The sequence below is a fragment of the Hippocampus guttulatus genome, chromosome 14 (assembly GCF_054856545.1).
Source record: "Hippocampus guttulatus isolate MCC_2025c chromosome 14, RoL_Hgut_1.0, whole genome shotgun sequence".
Lineage (NCBI taxonomy): Eukaryota > Metazoa > Chordata > Actinopteri > Syngnathiformes > Syngnathidae > Hippocampus > Hippocampus guttulatus.
This window is the reverse complement of record NC_141274.1, coordinates 15,545,658-15,568,480: the sequence shown is the minus strand read 5'-3', so window position 1 is coordinate 15,568,480 and position 22,823 is coordinate 15,545,658. Positions and strand designations below refer to the sequence as shown.

At 43.6% G+C, this 22,823-nt stretch overlaps 1 protein-coding gene across 6 annotated transcripts in view; it reads left to right on the top strand.

The window, feature by feature from the left end:
- The window catches only part of depdc5 (DEP domain containing 5, GATOR1 subcomplex subunit), a 99,222-nt gene that overhangs the window by 75,243 nt on the left and 1,156 nt on the right, over positions 1-22,823 (top strand). For 5 of the 6 annotated variants that reach the window (XM_086129476.1, XM_086129479.1, XM_086129480.1 and 2 more), the window contains 8 exons: positions 2,640-2,726; positions 3,096-3,228; positions 3,990-4,089; positions 4,170-4,412; positions 10,238-10,407; positions 20,149-20,320; positions 20,422-20,482; positions 22,728-22,810. In XM_086129476.1, the coding sequence (XP_085985602.1) occupies positions 2,640-2,726; positions 3,096-3,228; positions 3,990-4,089; positions 4,170-4,412; positions 10,238-10,407; positions 20,149-20,320; positions 20,422-20,482; positions 22,728-22,810 (1,049 nt within the window). The remainder of the gene's footprint in view (positions 1-2,639; positions 2,727-3,095; positions 3,229-3,989; positions 4,090-4,169; positions 4,413-10,237; positions 10,408-20,148; positions 20,321-20,421; positions 20,483-22,727; positions 22,811-22,823) is intronic. The other variant, XM_086129477.1, reaches the window with a different exon arrangement.

Sequence of the window (22,823 nt, the reverse complement as noted above, 5' to 3'; positions counted from 1 at the left end):
ACATACCAACTCAGTTTAGCATTTACACAAACAAGGAATTTCTTTACCTGCAATGATTTTATAACTACTGCAGGGGTCACTATTGGGTGACCAACACAGTGCCAATACAGTGCTGACACAGTTTGTGAAGTGTGTCAATACACTCCTTGAGGTATCATCGTCCCATCACTAGTACAGAGAGTTCAAAAGCGAAAAAAACGAGATCTATAGCAAGAAAAGGTCTATGAGGAAGGAAGCAGCAAGGCAAAAACAATACTCCGACAACAAGCAGACTGACGAAGGGTTCTTAAATACTGAGTCCCTTGATTGATCGATTGGCAGCAGATGTGCAATCAGAAAATCAGTTCAGGCTGCCACCTGCTGGCATTTTAGCAAGCAAAAATGGTAATACCATAATTCCCAATACCGGTACTTGGGGGGGGCAAAAAATAACAATAAATCAGCAAAGGTGATCCAACTCTCTGTCAGATGCGGCCGGTTCAAAGCGGGTCCGCAGTCACTCCAAAGGCCCCTTTGTTACGCGCGTCAAGTTAAATACGTCATCTGTAAATAAATAAAGAAATATCAGAGTCTGGATGTGTAAGACGGCCATCTGACTAAAGTATCACTATTTGCTTTTTAAAAAGTGTGCAGATTTGAGCCGGCTTTGTCGATCACCCCCATTTAATGGTGCATGCATCTTGAACAGCAACAAATTGATGGATAATTGATGGATAATTAGAAATCAAGAATAATGTTGTGTTCAACTATTTTTTACAGGTCTAATTGAGGGATTTGACAACAAGAAAATAGTTGCAATATCTAAATGTTGTTATTGATTACATATGGCAATTTGAAATGTTGGGACAGATTTCAGCAATCATCATGGAAGATGACATGTTTCATTTGTTTTCGTGCGCCACTTAAAATGATGTAGCGAGCCAGATCTGGCCCGCGGGCCTTGAGTTTGAAAACTGTGCTATACAGTATGTACTTCCTCGGTGCATTTGGCAGTGCGTTTTCATCCACAACTACATGTACAATTATAAATACTGTTGTGTACTGTTGTAAAACACGATTCATCTTTTGATGTTGTCATACTTTTATACAGGGTCAGGCAAAATTATCTGACACATTAGTAGGTTAAATAAAAGGCAAATAAAGTAAAGAAACAAACAAGTGTCTTTATTTTCGAAAAGTACATATAATGCCATTCTGTTACATTATGTTTTCAAAATTAACTGGAGTTCTGGCGGTGCGAGGTCGGCCGGTTGATTTTCGTTTCAATGCAGATCCAGTAGCTCTGAAGTTGGTAACGTACCAAGGTCGTTTTTTCGAGCTGGTATGGGATCATGTCTACCAAGATTGAAGTGCAAACGGAATGCTTGTCGTGTTGCAGTTACAGATTTGTTTGCTTTGATAAACGTTTCCACAATGAAAGTGCGATGCTCACCTGTTCAATTCATGGCAGCAACTGAAAAAGAAACTAAAAACATTCATTCATTCATTTTCCGAACCACTTGATCCTCACTAGGGTCGCGGGGGGTGCTGGAGCCTATCCCAGCTGTCTTCGGGCTGTAGGCGGGGGACACCCTGAATCGGTTGCCAGCCAATCGCAGGGCACACAGAGACGAACATACATCCGCACTCACACACACACCTAGGGACAATTTAGAGTGTTAAATCAGCCTGCCACACATGTTTTTGGAATGTGGGAGGAAACCGGAGTATCCGGAGAAAACCCACGCAGGCCCGGGGAGAACATGCAAACTCCACACAGGGAGGCCAGAGCTAGAATTGAACCAGGTACCTCTGCACCAGGCCGCCCAAACGAAAAATAATGGCCTTATAAAGAAACAAAAGAAAAATGGCATTATATGTACTTTTCGAAAACAAAGAGTTTTTTGTTTCTGTACATTATTTGCCTTTTATTTAACCTACAAATGTGTCAGATCATTTTGCCGACCCTGTACAATATTGCATTTAAATAAAACTACCTGGAGAGTGTAAAATATGTTAAAGGTTTTGTGTTTGATTGTTCTAAAGCAGTGGTCTCAACCTTGCGGCCTGGGGCCCCCTACTTGACATCTAAATTTAATGTTGGTGCAACCCACGCCTTATTTTGCGATGTCGTACTGGAGCTGAGGCTCATGAGAGTGTTCAATTTGTGAATGTAATTTGGAGGTGGCCCCAAGTTGAAAAAAAGACATCCTGTTACTTTTTCAAAATCTGCAGTGAAGAGAAATAAAATGAATTTGAAGTTGTTCAGCTGTCAGTTATTATTTCACAGCTTTTTACTGATGTTTTTAGGATTTTGCAGTGGTATTATTTTCGTATAGGTCTCAAATTATTTTGTACAGGTTAAGTATCAAAGTCAAAATTATAGTATCGTAAAAACAGTACTCTATCGTAGACCCGCAATCCAACTCACGACGTGACCATTTGTAAGACGTAATATTGCTGCATAATCACTCATGATGAGTGTGTGTACATAAGAGTTAGGGGGGGGTTTTCTTTTTTTTTTTTTTTTTTGATTAACGGAATTATCTAAGAGCAAATAGTCATGCTACATGAACACAAGGTTGAATGATTACTTTTTTCTGTGCTCATTACTCTGTTACTCAGCATGTCAAAATATCTCATCAATTTGTTTTTGACAGATTAGCGGGAAACAATGCACTGGAGGACTTTTCTCTGTCCTCTTCGTCAACACTCCTGGAAATCCTAGAGGCCATTAAAAATCCCACGTAAGTGTGATTATGGTAAACTGTTGACGTGGGAATATGCACACTGATCTTCTTAAATTGAAGGATGACATCCGATATGGCGGCGGGTAAAGAGGTTGAGGGACAGTTGTGATACTAGTTTGGCTGCTTTGTGCTTGCCCGATGTTCACCGTAATGCTCAGGGAGTTTCCGTGAATGCTCAGACACAAGGAAATTTATAGGGAACGTTGATGGACACCCTTATGCTCGAACAAGGTATTCTCTATGGACAATCTGTGACTGAACAGAATTCCTGTAACGGAACATCACGCAATGTTCTTCTTAATGTCTTCATTTGAAAATGGTCAGTGGCGCTAATTTTATTTTTTTATGTGCTCTCTAATAACATAGGACAGGTGTACTCCTGCTCCCAGAACAGAGAGGCCTGCCATTCAACTGCTTCATCAGCGCTGAGGTCATCCACTGGCTAGTCACCAATGTTGAGGGTGTAACCACACAGAGCATGGCTATTGATGTTATGCAGGTAAAAATCTGTATGCGACGCAAATAATTTTTTGATGTTGCCTGTGTCAATATCACTTCTGCGGGTACTCATATTTCTCCTTTCTCTTTTGTTCTGTGTTCCATGTGGTATAATCACGTCACCAAGTTGTAGAGGGTGTGTTTATGCAATTCCATTTCAAAGTAAACTAATTAAATGGTGGCACAATCGTAATGTTAAATATGTCGGGGCATAGGGCTTGAACAATCGTTACCCCTGATGAGACAGTAGCTAAAATGATCAGTCTTCCATACAGTTTGCACAAATTTGGTGCTCATTGTCACAAACCTATTTTCCGACACAGTGCAGGGAAGAGAGGATTTTTCCCTGCTAATAATTTGGGAGTTCTAAGAATGGCTAGTTGTGGTTTGTGCCCACATTGTCATCACTCAAACAAAAATAATGTACCATAGTCTTAATAATTTTTGTGCCCACATTGTCATCACTCAAACAAAAATAATGTACCATAGTCTTAATAATTTTTGAAAGGTTTTATTTTAATTTGCTAAGAACAACACACATCAAGTTGCAGCTGGTTAAAACAATACAATAGTGACTGAATTATCTTTTTAGATTGTTTTGCTTTGTTTTTTGTTTTTTTACTTAGCTGTCAAACTATTTTTGTTGAAATTTTGTTTTTGGGTGACAATAACTACCATTCATAGCTATGGAGATATGGGGACTTCAAATGTGCCCAAGACTTTTGGAACACCCTGTATATTTTGTTTGTTTTGTCTTCTTAGAAAATGCTTGAGGAGGGTTTGGTGGCCCATGCATCTGGGGATGCCATGCGGACCTTTGTTTATGGCTTCTACATCTATCGGATTGTGGCAGAGAAGGATGGTGAATGGGTTAAAATCACTTTGGAAAGTGTGCACAATTTCGCCAATTACATAAGTGACACCAGTCCCTTTCTCATTCAGCAGGCCAGGCCTCACAGCTCCCCCCAACAGTGGCTTGCGGCTGGTCCACCGCAGGCTTGGAAGACTTTGCCCTGTTTCAGAGAAAATGGTTTGAAGTGGCCTTTGTGTTTGAGGAGCAACAACCATCTGACCTCCCGGCATTCCTTCTGCCCTGGCTGCCTAGCCGACCAGCCTCTTATGCAAGCAGGCACAGCTCTTTCAGTCGCAGCTTTGGCGGACGCAGCCAGTCAGCTGCACTGCTAGGTACATCCAGCCAGTTGAGCCCACATTGCAGTTAAGAGAGCACAAGGCCAACACAAGGTATTTGGTGGATAACATGGATGAATTGGAAGTCCGTGTTAGCCACCAGAGATAATGGGCTGGAGAGATACAGACTCGGTATGCTGACGAGATGATAGAAAGACTAATGTACTGAGTCTGTATCGCGCCAGCTCTTTTATTCCAAAGACACCAGAAAATACTAACTTTCAGAGGGTTAATATGCGCTTTTAAAAATGTCTGATTAGCATCCCCAACAAGTACTGTCTTACACAAGCAGGCCGGTTGTACTTTGCATACTGGTCGATGAAAATTTGGAGGCATATGTAACAGCAACTAAACACCTAACCATACCCGAGGTTCCATACCCTAACGCTAAGAGGAAGTCTGCCATGATTTTATTCATTTTCATTTCCATTGTTGGCTTTTATAGATTAACAAACAAACAAAAATAATAATAATTTGGCTCATCTTAAAATTTTGGCTGTTTCATTTTCCAGGTACTTAAGATGAAATGTTGAGCACAACTTTATTTTGTCAAACACCGTTGGCGTAGAAGTGGACTATTTGCCGAGGAAAAATGCTGCGATTTTGATAATCTAAAACAGGGGTGGGCAAACTACGGCCCGCGGGCCGGATTCGGCCGTTGGTCTTTTTAATCCGGCCCGCCGAAGATTGGTGCACAATTAAGGTTTGATTGCATTCATTTCGTTTGGACTTGTAATGACAGGTATTTCAACACCAGGTGGCGCAGTTACTTCAAGTTGCAGAGCACAGGGAGGGAGGGGAAGATGAAGAAAGAGGGAGAGAGTAATGACCATGGAAGGGAAAGTGTATCTGATTAAACGAAGCGGGTAACAAAGTACGAAACATTCAGGAGACGCCTGGAGTCGGAAAGACTCAAATCTACGAGACTTTGAAAAACAAGGAAGCGATTCTTACTCAGTCCGATTCTGGCAATTTCCATGCTCAGAGTGAATTGCTTGTGGCTCGAGTAAATTAACATTTCCTAGAATGGTTTGATTGTTATCATGTTAAAAACTTTCCGCAAACTGGACCGCTAATAAGAGTCGGAGAGCAGTCAAATGTGTAGAGCGTGAACAACAGGGGGCTCAGTACACATCCTTGAGGAGAACCGGTGCTGAGTGTGACGGTGGAGGAGAATGTTACATTATTACTGGCATACAAAGACATTGTGCTATCTTCTTTATTTTCTATTTCTATTTCTAACTTTTGGCCCAACCCTCCACAATATTTTCTGATTCTCATTTGGCCCCACCGGGAAAATAATTGCCCACCCCTGATCTAAAACATGAGTGAAAACAAAATTACGCACACATCAGATCTCGCAAAATACATATTAATTTTTGTTTTTTGTGTCTCTGTCGCTGTCCTACAACTTTTTACCAAAGCGGCCCCGATTGTTCATATTTCACCAAGATCTATGAAAAATTGGAAGCATATGCAACATAACATAAGTTACACGATGTAGATATTTTACAAAAAAAAAATTTAACCGCCTACATACCAAAACAGAGCATATCATTTGATAGAGATTTGTACAACAAATAAAATGAGCCAGGCAATTAAGCATTACAAGTTAAGCATTACATGCCATTTTTTGTATGCTTGATAAATATAAATTGGCCCAAATTGTCCAGAAATCAGTGTAAGTGAATGGGAATTTTGTAAGAATCATACTTCTTTTGAATAATCAGTATTTGCTATTTTAAAATTTATGAAGGGAATATATGACATGAGTGACACTTTCCCAACATCGGAATAAAATTGGTTGAAAAGGGAAGCTATATTAAATGTTGAATCATGTTATCACTAACAACAGCAAATGTGCTGAGATGCTTTATTTGTTCGATAATAATCCTCAAGAAGTATTTTGAGAACTTACCCAAGTCCATTAAATGTTCACAAATTCACACTCATTAGAAGATGATGCCAAACCTTAATATTCAGTCGTTGGTGGTAAAAATACAAAGGCTAACTGAAAATATCAGATCATTTTCAACCTATTTCAGTAATTTCACCCATCGCTTTTCACAATTTTCAGTGTCTTTGTATGAGGCAAATATGAAAAGGCAAAATGCAATACAAGTCGATAAATGTTTAGTGCATTTTAAATGGGAACCAACAACTACACAATACAATACATCTGTCAGGTTTTGTGTGATAGTTGTAGGACCCCAAAAAGAAGGGAGGCAGGGAGGAGCAGGGTGGATTAACCAAAATGTATTTTACAAAAAATACACACAGGAGTACAATGGAAAAAACACTCAGTCGAAGTATTCAAAAAATGCCTGGAAATCATGAGGAACAAACAAAACTAAGACAGGAAACAAAACGTGACAGAAGCACACATATGCTCACAGCTCACAATGACCCAACAAAGACTGACAGAACACAGGGAACTAAATACATGCAAAGTGACGAGACACCGAGAAACAGCTGGACAAGACAAAGGGTTGAGGGAGCTAATTGGTTACACACAAGGAACACTGATAACGAGAACAGGTGGTGAAAAAAGGGTACATGAGGAATCAAAACCAACGTAACCAGACCGAAACATAACAGTACCCCCCGCCCCCCTCAAGGGACGAATCCCAGACGTCCCAAAGTCACCCAATGGCCGGACTCGGTGGAAACAGAGCGGGAGGGCAGGACGCAACACTTGCGTCGCCGAGGACGGGAACGGAGGGCGACAGCAACCCTTGCCTCGCCGGGAACAGGGACGGGCGACGGCAAACCTTGCCTCGTCGGGAATAGGGACGGAGCGACAGCAACCCTTGCCTCGTCGGGAATAGGGACGGAGGGCGACGGCAACATTTGCCTCACCGGGAGCAGGGACGGAGGGCGACAGCAACCTTTGCCTCGCCGGGAACAGGGACAGAGGACGACGGCAACCTTTGCCTCGCCAGGAACAGGGACGGGCGACGGCAACCCTTGCCTCGCCGGAAACAAGGACGGAGGGCGACAGCAACACTTGCCTCGCCGAGAACAGGAAAGGGAGGCAGTGGGACCAGGCCTCTGGTCCTGCGGGGTCCAGTACGGTTGGCTCCGGTGTTTTAAATGTCAGTCTGTTGCGTTTAATGCATGCTATTTCCCCTGTTGTGGAGAACACACACACACAATGGAATAAGACATGTCAAAAATCCGAGAGGCACTTGGAGAGACAAGGAGATTTTAATAAATACCTTATTCTCCAAAAGGAGATCAAAATGGCTCTACACGGCTGACAATTTGTATTTGTCCGGAAGCTGCTCCATAATATGCACGTACTGTAGCAACGTCACTCGAGTGAAGCGCGTCTCAGCAGTCGATAGTCTGCTGATCTCTGCTGTGAGCGCGAGCACGTACTCGCGGCGCCGACCCAACCCACGCCACATATTAAGCTTTGAACTACGACAACAGCTAAACTAGCCTAGCCGATGTAATAATGGTCAGCAGACAAGGTTTACGTTTTATGTGACTTTTAATAGCAACGTGGCAGAGTCATCAAACATGCGGTGTGCTCACTCGCAGTCACTTTCTGGAACTCCCCCTTATAGGCGGGACCTCTCAATCAACTGGAGTATGACGTACAGTACAAACGTTCATAAAGCACTTCTCATATAATAATAGCCTATTATATGACAGCCGACATGACGCTCGAAGTCAGACGGACACATTTTCTCTGATAATGTGTGTTTTCCGTATTGCCCAAACTTAGATTTTTATTCGAGCGAGGGTGAGGTCTGGCTTGTTTCGGCAATCGGCATCGTGTCGCCAGACGCACTTCCTTAGGATACACTGTGCGGGCTTTTGGTGTGTCAACGCCCCCTGCACTGAGTCAACGCCCCCTGGACTAAGTGGCGCAGCTTGGACTGTGCCAAGCAGCCGATGCAGTCTAAACTGCACCGGTGCAGTTCACGTGTCAATTAGCAGCCTGGACTGTGTCAACGCAGCCGATGTGTCAATTAGCAGCCTGGACTGTGTCAACGCAGCCGATGCAGTCTAAACTGCGCCGGTGCAGTTCACGTGTCAATCACGTGACGTAATGAAGTAGCACATGCACCGACACGTGGTTTGCTCTGTGACCCCGGCGCATGCGTCAACGCATCGGTGTCGCTGGACCCATCACTACCAAACATAACCAGACCGAAACATAACAACATCCTGATTTATATAGCACTTTGACAACAGCTGCAGCTGTAACAAAGCGCTTTACTACTGTATACACAATTCACATTTGGACGATGCATACTTTGAAAGTATCTATAAACATAAAAATAAATACTAGTAAACATATAGGAATGTTTAAAATAAAATTTTGGGTATAGTATTGATAGATTCATTGCCAACAGCAAGGGGTGGCAACTGGTGATTAAGGCATTTGGTGAGGGTGGCATCTGCCACCCTGTAAAACCGCCTATGGGCAACATCCTGAAGTCTTACACACTTCAGGGCAATTGTGAAATAGATCTAGTTCACCCTCTAGGACATAGGTGTCAAACTCAGGTCCTGGAGGGCCGCTGTCCTGCATGTTTTCCAAGTCTCCCTGTTGCAACACACCTGATTCAAATGAACAGGTTCAATGTCAGGCTTCCGCAGAGGTGTTGATGATCTGATCATTTGAATCAGGTGTGTTGCAGCAGGGAGACTTGGAAAACATACAGGACAGCGGCCCTCCAGGACCTGAGTTTGACACCTATGCTCTTGGAGAAAGACATCAAAGATTCAAAATTATATTTCTTTTTAGCTACTACAATGAAAAATAAGTTTATAGATGTCTCCAGGCCTGGACTCTCATTCGTAAATTTGTGAAATTTTGATGAGTTATCTGTGTCAAGTTACGGTTGTTACATATACTTGCAACCTGTGTGTCAAGAAACAACATTAATTATTAGGGTCCAAACATGCACAAACGTCAGGGCTAGGCAAAGTACTCAGTACTTTATTATTTTATTGTGAGATTTTTTTAATTGTCCCATTAGCACCCCCTACAAATGTTCTACAAACCAGCCCTGGTTGTACATTTCAACAAGATCGACAAAAAGTTGGAGATATATCTAACAGCCTTAGACCTACAATAACATCTCTTGGAAGCATATGCTAAACCAAACACAAAGTCTGCCATTATGAATTATCTTTCAACTTCAATGAAATATGTTCATGGGTCTCTTCAAGCCTGGACTCTCTGGCGATGAGGTTTTTCTGACAGATATTCAACTTATACATTATATACATGTTAATGTTCAGATTTTTTTGTAGCATGTGCAGAGGAGTTAATGAGCATTTCCTCTTTTGTGGCGAAGGAAATTATCGAACACAAAATTCGATGCCCCACTCAAGTCATATTTTAAAAAAAACCTTCATATTTTTTTTCCCCAGGTGATATGGTAAAGACCAAGTTAGAATTTAATCAAATGATACCTCTTGGACAAGGGTGCAAACGTATGACCCCTGTAAATGTGGAAAAATGGGCCAAAATTGGACATAGAAAAAAATCGTAGCTCACTTTTCTTAGCAGATGGCACCAATGGACTTTTTTAGTATTTCTCGGAGTGCTGCATATGCCTACCAATTTTTGTAGCCCTAGGTCAAATGTACCAGGATTTGATTTTGTTTTTCCCACTGTAGGTGGCGCTACAGATCCATATTTTTGTATTTGTGCGTGACAACTTTAAAATATCAAAAGTTTTTTCACCCGGCCTGATGAACGTTAAAAGTTTGGTGTTTTCATATTTGTCCATGCTCATTTTCTCTCCTGTCAGTTCTGTCGTTTGTCTCTTATTCTACGATATCTGTCTGTGCCTCAGCTGCCACAGTTCCAGACCAGAAGACAGTCACTCTGGATGTGGATGCGAACAATCGCCGGGGTCGAACTGAATGGTGCACCTGTTATTACCACGGCAGCTTCTCCCTGAATTCTGCCTTTGAGATCAAACTTCATTGGATGGCTGTCACTGCAGCAGTCCTCTTTGAGATGGTGAGACTCTTTTTATGTTGTTGTTTTTTAATTTTCTCCATCATTTCTAGATTTTTATGTGATTGCTCTCCAATGTTTTGGTCCCCCACCCCCAAGAATTGTACCTTTATGACTATTTCTTGAAACTATCGCATTCATTTGGGTTGTTGGCACTTCCTCCATCCATCCATTATCTGAAATCGCTTTATCCTCACGAGGGTTGCGGGCGTGCTGGTGCCTATCCCAGCTGACTTGGGCAGTAGGCAAGGTACACCCTGAACCAGTTGCCAGCCAATTAACGTGCAGGTTGGGAAATAAGTGGATTTTTGGGTGCAAGTCTCTTTGGAGTTTAAGGTGGGTGTGATTGTTTCAATGGGGTTTTATAATTACCATAAATTTGTTGTTGCATGTTTTGCCTCAGGGCCCCCAAATTTAAGTGTCAATTATTAGAGTCCACTGAAATGCTCCGCCATAATTCTGGAGAGGAGAGCAGCACCTGTTTCACATGGGTTCGGATGCTAACTCTCCGAATAAGACTTTCCACAGAAACGCTGACCAATATCTATTTGACCAGTCTTTTAGATATGCATAATGAACAAAAAGGCTTGTTGCAAATGGTGGACTATGAGCTACACCTCTCCTGAACAATGACTCAGCCTATCTGGTTTTGTGGCTGTTTGGGATCGGTCCAGGAAATACCAAATTCTGTTGGGGCTGAAATTCTGTCACAAAGCGGAGATGCGATAACATGGCTCTGTTGGAATGCTACTACTCAAGCAACCCTAGTCAGAGGGGTTACATGCAGAGAATGTGGGCTAAATGGTTACTTCGAAACCCACAGTCACGGTTGACCACGAAACAACTAGTAACTCAGTGTTCCAACATCCACAAACGGCAACTGCTGTCACAACTTCAGATTGATGAGGTACAACGCAGGTCCCATGGTGAAGGGCCCCAGGCTGCCAGATCAGAGGAGGAGGTCATACCAGAGATTGGGAGGCAAGCCCCAATGAATGCAGATGATGAGATTGGGAGGCCAGCCCCAATGAATGAAATGCTGAGCGAGGCAGCAACTGACCTGAAAGCTGAGATCATGGCGAGAATGAAAGCTGGGCAACCTAGAAACCGATTACAACGGCTATGTGAAGTACCACCTGAAAGTCTCATGAAAAGTGTGAATGCAGCACTGAGGGTGATCCCTACTGTAACGATCACGGAAACCAATGAGCTGATATACGCTTCAGCATCAGTGATCCTTGAGATGCTTGGCTATAAGAGCAACCATGGAAGCCATGAGATACGTTACCAACCATGGAAAAGACGGTTGGAGGCTAAGATCAAGGCGGCTCGGAAAGATGTGAGTCGATTGACGGAGGCCCAGAGAGGTGTGATGAAAAGGCCGATACCCGAGAGGTACATCCAGATGACCATACCTGAAGCACTCGAAGCTGCCAAACCAAGGCTCCAAGCCTTGTCCAGCTGCCTAAAGTGGTACACGAAAGAGAATGAGGCCAGACGAATAAACAGGCTGTTCGCAACACAACCTGTGAAAGTGTACGCTCAGTGGCAGGGTCCTAACAACAGAGCTGACCCACCAAGACTGGAAACTGAAAGGTACTGGAAAGGCAAATGGGAGAAGGAGGTTGCACATAACAGCAGTGCACAATGGCTGGTGACCCTGAGAGAGGAGCACAGCAACCTCCCTGAACAGAACCCAGTTACCATAACAGTGGCAGACATACAGGAAAGAGTCTCAGATATGAAGAACTGGACAGCACCAGGCCCGGACATGGTCCACACCTACTGGCTAAAGACACTCACAGCACTCCATGAGCGCCTAGCAGCACAAATGAACCAGCTGCTGAGGGATGGGACTCACCCAGGATGGCTAACCGAAGGGCGAACGATCCTGATCATGAAGGATCCCTCAAAGGGTGCAGTCTCATCCAACTATCGGCCAATAACCTGTCTCTCCACAACATGGAAGCTCATGTCAGGCATCATTGCGGCTAAGATAAGTGGACACATGGATCAATACATGAGCGAAGCACAGAAGGGCATTGGTAGAGATACCAGAGGAGCCAAACATCAGCTCCTGGTTGACAGAACAGTCGCACAAGACTGCAGGTCCCGACATACCAACCTGTGCACAGCCTGGATTGATTACAAGAAAGCCTATGACTCGATGCCACAAACATGGATCACCGAATGCTTGGAGTTGTATAAGTTGAACAGGACCCTAAGAGCCTTCGTTGCGAACTCGATGAGGATGTGGAAAACCACACTTGAAGCCAGTGTAAAGCCACTTAGCCAAGTGTCCATCAAATGTGGCATATACCAAGATGATGCACTCTCCCCACTGCTGTTCTGCATAGGACTGAACCCCTTAAGCCGAGAATCACCAAGACAGGCTATGGATACTGTTCCCACTCCTCAACAGATACCGCCTCACAAATGGAGCTACGATCAGTCACCTCCTCTACATGGATGACATAAAGCTGTATGCTAAGAGCGAAAGGGACACAGACTCCCTGATCCACACAACCAGGATCTACAGCAGCGACATCGGGATGTCATTCGGGCTTGAGAAATGTAGTCGGATGGTGACTAAGAGAGGAAAGGTAGTCCGCACTGAAGGGGTCTCACTCCCTGAAGGAACAATAGCAGACATTGAGGACAGCTACACGTACCTCGGTATACCACAAGCCAATGGCAACCTCGAACTGGCAACAAGGAAAGCGGCTACGGCCAAATACCTCCAGCGAGTGAGGCAAGTCCAAAGAAGCCAGCTCAATGCAAGAATAAGACCCGGGCAATAAACAGCTATGCCCTGCCAGTGATCAGATACCCTGCAGGAATAATAAGGTGGCCAAAGGAAGAGATTCAGACTGCGGACGTTAAGACCCGAAAGCTCCTAACCATGCATGGGGGGTTCCATCCCAAATCCAGCACCCTGAGACTGTACGCAAGCCGAAAGGAAGGAGGCCGGGGACTAGTGAGTGTGAGAGCCACTGTCCAGGATGAAACATCCAAGCTCCATGAATACATCAAGGAGAAGGCTCCAACGGATGACGTACTCAGAGAATGTCTCAGACAATGGGGAACAGAGGATGAGGCGCTGGAAGAGGGACCATCATGGGAGGACAAGCCCCTCCACGGGATGTACCACCGGACCATAACTGAAGTGGCTGATCTCAAGAAGTCAGTCCTATCAGTGGCTAGAGAGGGCTGGCCTGAAGGACAGCACAGAGGCACTCATCCTGGCTGCTCAGGAGCAGGCCCTGAGCACCAGAGCCATTGAGGCCCAGATATACCACACCAGACAAGACCCAAGGTGTAGGTTGTGCAAAAGAGGCACCTGAGGCGATCTAACACATAACTGCAGGGTGTAAGATGCTGGCAGGGAAAGCCTACATGGAACGCCATAACCAGGTGGCTGGCATAGTCTACCGAAACATCTGTGCGGAGTATGGACTGGAAACCCCAAGGTCAAAATGGGAAACACCTCCGAAGGTGGTGGAGAATGACAGAGCGAAGATCCTGTGGGACTTCCAGATCCAGACTGACAAGATGGTAATGGCGAACCAACCAGATATCGTGATCATCAATAAAGGGCAGAGGAAAGCCGTTGTAGAGGTTATAGCGGTCCCAAGTGATGGAAACATCACAGAAAGAAGGAACACGAGAAACTCGAGAAATACCAAGGGCTCAGAGAGGAGCTGGAGAGAGCCTGGAAGGTAAAGGTGACAGTTGTGCCTGTGGTGGTCGGAGCACTCGGGGCAGTGACCCCCAAACTAGATGAGTGGTTGCAACAGATCCCGGGAACAACATCGGACATCTCAGTCCGGAAATGTGCAGTGCTGGGAACAGCAAGGATACTGCGCAGAACCCTCAAGCTTCCTGGCCTCTGGTAGAGGACCCGAGCTGAATGAGGGACGGACACCACCCGAGGGGTGAGACGAGGATTTTTTTTTATAAACTGTATTTTACATATATATATAGAGAGAGAGATAGATATAGATATTAGAGCTGTCAGTTTAGCGCGTTTTTATTGGCATTAATTTAAATGAATTTTAACGGGATTACATTTTTTCTCGCGAGATTAACGCGGCACACGTCACAAGCGGATGTTACGTTGCTCTATAAATACACCAGAAACGAAACAACATGCGCGCTGCAGAAGTCCACGCCCATGTCTGTTTTGCCAGCCATGGCAGCGCGAGACACCGAAAACGGATACTTAAAGAATAAGTTTATGAATGGAAAGTTTACTTTTAAAAAATTGCCAGATTGCTCCACTGACAAGACCAAAGTTACCTGTTGTTTTCTCTCATACAGGTATACGATGTATGCCACTGACGCGATTGTTACTTGTTTGGAACTATTTTGTGTGGAAGGTTACAGTGTTCTGTGTCCATATAAATAGAGCGGGTGGAGCTTCTCTGTGTTCGTCTGACAGTGACAGTGCGCTGCAGTGGTAGCGACCTAGCGAAAATAAAACGTCTCCAGTGTTGTCATCGAACCAAGTGTAGTCATCCGAAATGAGGTCTACACAAAACCGTAGAGAGACTTCCGCGCAAGAAGGACCAACATAATCAACATAGCCTGACTGTGTTAGGGGGAGTGAAACCCCTCTCTTTCAGAATGGTTTGCCCCAACAGCACGGGGGAAGTGCGTGCGCTTGTTTGTACAGCTGGCAGTTTTGAATACAGCGGCACATAACGAACACTGGTGTCCGGTGTCTCGTTATTCTTCAACAAACATACAGAAACAGACTGCTGTGTTCAAAGCAAACTTGAGAAAAACGAAGTATGCGACCGTGGTTTAAATCCACGATAGGCTGAATACTAGTTTACCTTAGATGTGCACTTTATAATGTTATATTGCTCTGTTTTGATTTCATAAAAAAAGCTGTTAAAGCAGCTGTTGTGTGACAAAATATTTTTTTCACTGTTTTTGATGGACAGTAATATTGTGTGAGAGATTGTGTGAATAACTGCTCCAAGTGAAAAATGTTCATGTAAAATTGAAAATCGAAATTGTTATTTCAGTAAATATTTGCATTTGGCACATAGAAAACTGATTCATGATTCCATGTTGATGAGAGCATTAAAATGGGGAAAAATAGGACAAAAAATGTAAAAGGAAATTCAGAAACGATAAAAAAATGTGTGAGTAATCACGATTAATTTTTTAGTTCATTTGAGTTAATTATGACAGTTGCATTTTTAATTAGATTAAATATTTTAATCGTTTGACAGCTCTAATAGATATATATATAGATATATATACCTGTATATATGTAATATATATGCTGTATATACTGTATGTAAAGTGTATTTTAAATGTAAATTCAACAAATGTTGTATAATAAGCCTCTGAATGTATTCTTTTAAATAATTTTGTTGTAATACTCACCATGAATGTGAATGGTTTTCCGTTCCTCACAATTGCGAGCAAAGCTCGTGGAATTGTAGTCAGCTTGCCGGGTTCATACGCGGAGTTGCGGCAGGGTATTTTGATGCGAACATAGCATGGCACGTGTCAAAGTGCCGCTGTACATTCGACCGTTTCATCTATGGTATTTTGTCATTGCAAATTAGACACACCGCAGAACCTGTCCCCTCCACAAAGGCGAATCCTTCGGTCTCTTCGTCCTGAAGTGTACCATACTCGTCATCTTTTTTTCCTTTTCGCCATCTTATTCAGACAACAAAGTGTATGCAGAAAAGTGGTGAAGATTGCACGACTGTCTGTGTCCTATGTGTTGTGTTATTTTTGTTATTTTGACTTCAAAATGGCGCCGCGAGAGTGGCTGCCTTTCCAGCAGCTCGTATATTTTGTTGTTCTACTTCTTCCTTTCATAACTTTGCTGCTGTGAATTGGGAATTTCTCCATTGCGAGACTAATAAAGGCTTTCTTTCTTATCTTATTCGTCAAAGGATTAGCTTTGAGCTAATGACTGAGTGGGCTGATACAAAAGGTTTACCTGTTTCCACAGCAATGGCCAACATAGGCCAGTATCATCCAATTAATTAAAATTGCCCTTGCAGCAAACTGCAGCCCTGAACAGGACACAGCAGTGAAAAGTTGATGGATTAAACAAGCAACAATACTTTGTTTTATCTGCGAGCCAGATGCAATCATCAAAAGAGCCATATCTGGCTCGCGTGCCATAGGTTATAGACCCCTGTCTTATAGATTTGAGAGTGATGTAGAGCCACTCTTTTCAAACTAAGTCAACTTTTGTCAAATATGCTCTATGTGCAACATATAGCACAGATTAAATTTCTTTCCTCTCAACCACAGTGCAACCACAGGACAGAAAGAGGAGCCGCTGCTGGTACCTGCGCCGCCATCAACAGAACATAAAATCAAAGCATATTTGATTTGTGACGTCGGTTGCTTTGTTGAAACCAAAAGACGTGTGCATGCGTACATGTTCGCGCGGACGCACATACAGCAGAGACCAGGTTCGCGACCCCTGTCTTATAGATTTGAGAGTGATGTCGAGCCATTCATTCATTCATTCATCTTCCGAACCGCTTCATCCTCATTAGGGTCGCGGGGGGTGCTGGAGCCTATCCCAGCTGTCTTCGGGCAGTAGGCGGGGGACACCCCGAATTGGTTGCCAGCCAATCGCAGGGCACACAGAGACAAACAACCATGCACGCCCACACTCACACCTAGGGACAATTTAGAGCGTCCAATCAGCCTGCCATGCATGTTTTTGGAATGTGGGAGGAAACCGGAGCACCCGGAGAAAACCCACGCAGGCCCGGGGAGAACATGCAAACTCCACACAGGGAGGCCGGAGCTGGACTCGAACCCGGTACCTCTGCACTGTGAAGTCGACGTGCTAACCACTGGACTACCGGGCCGCCTTGATGTCGAGCCACTCTTTTCAAATTAAGTCAACTTTTGTCAAATATGCTCTGTGCAACATACAGCACAGATGAAATTTGTTTCCTCTCAACCACAGTGCAACCACAGGACAGAAAGAGGAGCTGCTGCGGGTACCTGCGCCACCATCAACAGAACATAAAATAACAAAATAATACTGTACAAACACAACACCTAAGACACAGACAGTCATGCAATCTTAACCACTTTTTCTGAATACACTTTGTTGTTTGAAGTAGTTATAGATGAAAGAGGAGAGAATCAAAGTGTCCTTTAACCAGTGGATCTCTTTGCACTATTGGACAGGGTTCGTAACGGGCCGTTAAAGTACATAAAAATCAATAAAAAAAGAAGTTGTAAAATTATGTTCTTAATCGTCCATAATTTTCAGGGAAATCTTCTAAAATCCATAAAAATTAACCTGCGTTGTTCATTTCATTTGTGTATGTCATTTTCCCCACCCTTCCAATTCATAGTTTTGTCGGAACATGCAGGACCTGGTACCCGCTCTGCTTTTCCTGCCGTCTCCGATTAGTTCCGACGATGATCACGTGATCACTTCGGGTCATTCCGGTAAACAACAATAGATTGACACCATCCTGGGGCAGTGAATGGATGGTTTGGTTGCCGGCTCGGCAAACAATTACCGTATTTTCTGGAAAAATCTATTCATCGAATTTATCGATCTCAACAAGTGACAGACAAATATGTAGCGACGCCACTCGAGCGAAGCGCGCCTCAGCAGTCGATAGTCCGCTGCTCTCTGCTGTGTGCGCGTCAGCTAAGCTTAGCTGTTGTCTCGGCTAGGCTAGCTTTTTGTTGTCGTAGATCAGAGCATATTTGATTTGTGACGTCGGTTGCTTTGTTGAAACCAAAAGACGTGTGCGTGCGTACATGTTCGCGCAGACGCACACACTGCTGAGGCGCGCTTCGATCGAGTGGCGTCGCTACAAATATTCCGGGACAATGCTTTTTTCAAGTGGCGTGGCTGGAGAAGCCGGAGTTCCGTGTTTGGGTCGGAAAAAATTGCTGGCGATTATACGTCGGCCTACTGCCGAGTGTGCAAGAGGGCATCTCCATGAGAGGTAAAACTTGTCATAGCCTCCTGGTCAAGTCAAATGCATTGAGGCACACAGCAAAAGAGAAGAAAATTGATTGCCAAGAACTTGCAAAAGAGATTGAGGAGAAAACTAAGTCACTGTCTGCTATTCCCTAATTGTCATATCAGTTTCATATTTGTCATTATAAAACATGTCTGATCATTGAAGGTGATATGAGGGAAAATAATAGGGTTGGACCATTTGGGATTTAGACTTCTGACATGCATTTCAGCTGTTCAGATAGACGGGATACTGCTAAGATGGACAATCAGTACTATAGTTAGTGAAACCAGATTTTCCGAAACCCTGTCCAGGTGACCCATATGACCATTAGCTCTGTTCTTAGTGTTGTGTTTATTCGAAAAAAATTTTAAGTTTCATATTTTCTCAATTTAAATTTTTGTGTGTTTTATTTGAGAATTAAAAATGTTTTTTTCATTTTCCTACCTGTGATAGAGGTAGGAAAGTGAAAATTTGACATTCAGTATGTCAAATAAAGGGTTAAGTGATTGCCCCTAAAAATAAAGATGTGCCCTTCCTTTGGCAGCAATGATTTGAACACCAGCTCAATGATATGTGGCTTTCTGTTCAGCCCGTGTATTGCTGAGCGGGCATTAAATCCACCGTGAATCCCCCCGCTGAATGGAGAAAAAGTCCTTTAAAAAATTGCTAAATTGGTCCTCAAAAGTCATTAAAAGGTCCATAAATAAAAAGCAAGTGGAAGAGTGGGAACCCTGTTGGACCCTTATGAATATGAATTCAGAACCTGGCTTGGCCTATGGATGCCAACTCTATCCGTCTGTCTAGCTATCTATCTAGCTAGCCAGCGAGCTAGCTGGCTAGCTATTGTATCTATCTAGCTAGTGAAGCCATTATTTAGCTACGTGCATTATCAGCTTGACAACATATTTTGAACAGACAGTTTGACTGGGTGGTTAGCGCGTCGACCTCACAGTGCAGAGGTACCGGGTTCAATCCCAGCTCCGGCCTCCCTGTATGGAGTTTGCATGTTCTCCCCGGGCCTGCGTGGGTTTTCTCCGGGTACTCTGGTTTCCTCACACATTCCAAAACATGCATGGCAGGCTGATTGAACACTCCAAATTGTCCCTAGGTGTGAGTGTGAGTGCGGGTGTTCGTTGTTCGTTAACGAAAATCATGCAACAGTTGTTCGTAAACGAAAGTACTGCAACAGTTATACCTAAAACGAAAGTGAAGTATCATTTGAATATATAGGACTTGTCTTGAGACATTGTATTTGCGCATTTGTGCTCTGATCACAGCCATTGTCTGTATCACACTTGTGCCCGGAACTTTCTGATGATAAAATCTTCAAGAAACAACTTCTCCATTTTCAGCCTCTGATTTTATTCATTAACTCAACCTGAATTCAAACGAACATGTGGAGGACGGCAGAAGAATCACGCCTCACCCTCCAACACCAGCTAGCTAGCAAGCTTGCGACTGTATCTGTCTTTTAACTATCTGTCTGTCTGTATCTCCATCCACCCAGCCATCCATCCATCAATCAAGACAGTATTGTCCCCTTAAATTAGTGTGTTCATCTTGTCTACTTCTTGGTTAAACTGGGTTTAAGGCTTCTTTTTTTTCAAGACAATGGTCTTTTTGTTTGGGTGAAGAGGAAAAAAAACTCTTACCTTTTTCTCTTCACACAAAAAAAACAAAACCAAAAACCATTGTCTAGAAAAAAAAAACCCCTGAAACCTAAAGTCCCCTTCAACGTCTGTTTATCTTTTATTAGGTTCAAGGTTGGCACAGGAAAGCGGCATCCTGTGGTTTCTTATTGGTTCCTGTGTTGGAAGGTCCATTCGCACAGACGTCACACCTGTATGGAGATCCCCTGAGAGCTCAACTCTTCATAGGTCTCAATATTCAATGTCTGATGAAGAATGGTAGCGAAAACCTGTTTGAAGGTACTGTTCACAATCCCAAGATGAGCAATCCAATGCAAATATGACAGTTTTATCTTCTTCATGTAATTTTCTACATTTATCAATTTGTGTTCATCAAACAGGTTTTGAACCAGAGACTTACTGGGACAGGATGCAACGCTTTCAAGAGGCCATATTGTACAGGTTTAATGTTATTTTTAATGGCTGTGCTATACTATGCTTGCAGATGTTGTCCATGTCTTACTCAAACAAAAAGAAATTAACAAGTAAAATTCCCACATTGCCTATCTACCAATAGGGGAAAAATGTAAAATCCTTATCTCTGTGCCTTAGCGCTTTTCCCAATCAGGTTGCGATCTTGCCAAATGTTAGCTTAGCTGCTGTTATAGCGTGTTAAGTACTCAATCCTCTTGCCCAATATCACCTGACCAAATGTCAGCATTTTAGTAGTCGCTCGAAATTGGACAGTATGACTGTCCATTTTGTTGGGGCCAAAGTTTCAAACAGTTCGAAAAGTCATGCCAACTTGCAATAACAGGTTGCAGGCCAGTTATTTAATTTTTGTGGGAATTTTACATTTTTCCCCTATTGGTAAATACTATTTCTAATGAGAATTGATACAAAGCTAACCTGTTAAAATTTATAATGCTAACCTATAGCAATAGCAAGGATTGTACCCCATGGCCAGGTATGTTTTTGAAAGCGAATGGCTCAGCTGTTATCATGGTAACAATGAGTATGCTAAAATATAGCAAGATAGCAATCTGCACAAAGAAAGCGCTGAACTAGATTTATTAAAGAGTAGTTGTCCAGATGGTTGCATACAATGCAATTTCTCAGAAATGGAGGGCTCAAGTCCTGTGACTTGATTCGAGTGACACTTGAGTTGCTTTTTTTTAAGACTTGTTTGCCAAAAACTTGGGAACAACCTGACTGACTGGGGACTTGGTTTCTAAACGACTTGACATGACTTGATAAGTCTCTATATTCAACTCAACTCAACTGTATTTATAGAGCACTTTCAAACAGCCATCGCTGCACACAAAGTGCTGTACATGGAGCAATTAACATATACAACAAACAGTAAAGCAAATCGGTAACAAAGACGGTAGAAAGCACCGAACAGCAAAACCAAGAACAAATCTAAGTCATGCTGAGTCAAATGCCAAAGAATACAAGTGAGTTTTGAGGCGGGTTTTAAAGATGGGCAGCGAGGAGGCTTGCCGAATGTTCAGTGGGAGGTCATTCCAGAGAGAGGGACCAGCAACAGAAAAGGCTCGATCCCCTCTGAGCCTCAGTTTAGTTCTTGGTACTTCTAATAATGTCTGGTCCGCAGACCTGAGGCAGGTGCGTAGGGGTGGATGAGCACAGAGAGGAAAGGTGGCGCGAGGTCATTTAGAGATTTGAAAACAAATAAAGAGGATCTTGAAAATAACTAAAATGTATGGGGAGCCAGTGAAGGGATGCCAGAGTAGGAGTTATGTGCTCCCTCTTACGAGTACCAGTCAAGAGGCGAGCAGCGGCATTCTGGACCAGCTGGAGGCGCTTAATGGAGGACTGGCTGACTCCAAAGTAAAGGGCATTGCAGTAATCGAGCCGGGATGTGACAAAGGCATGAATTACTGTCTTAAAGTGTTCATGAGAGAGGAGCGGTTTTACTTTGGCCAGCTGTCTAAGGTGAAAGAAGTCAAGTTTGAAATCACTGTCCAGTTTAAGGCCCAAGTTTGAGACTGTTGACCTAAGATAAGGAGACAGGAGGCCCAAGTCTACAGGATGGGACGTACGAGGGCCACTGGGACCAAACAGTATCACCTCTGTATTCCTTTCATTGAAATTCAAGAAATTTTGTGCCATCCAGGTTTTGACTTCTTCCAGGCAGGATAAAAGTGGCCTTAATGAGAAGGCGTCTTTTTTGCTCAGTGGGACATAGATCTGACAGTCATCTGCATAGCAGTGGAAGGAAATACCATGTTTCCTTAAGATGGAACCCAATGGGAGCAGATACAGCGAGAACAGCAGAGGCCCCAGAATTGAGCCCTGTGGAACACCACATGACAGGGGAGCAGTTCGTGACTCAGACCAGCCAAGGCTGACACAAAAGGTTCTGTCAGCTAAATAGGACCTAAACCACTCAGAGCGCTACCACCAACGCCCTCCATTCATTCATTCATTTTCCGAACCACCTTATCCTCACTAGGGGGTGCTGGAGCCTTTCCCAGCTGTCTTCGGGCAGTAGGCGGGGGACACCCTGAATCGGTTGCCAGCCAATCGCAGGGCACCGAGAGACGAACAACCATCCACGCTCACATTCACACCTAGGGACAATTTAGAGTGTTCAATCAGCCTGCCACGCATGTTTTTGGAATGTGGGAGGAAACCGTCCTCTTTTCCATAGTCCGTCTAACATTACACCATAAATATTTTACAGATTTGGGTTCGTGCTCGACAAGTTTTCTGCGTCAGCTTTTAATTTCCCATCAGAGAACAGACCCCAGTACATCCACGTAACAGGTTGGTCCCACCG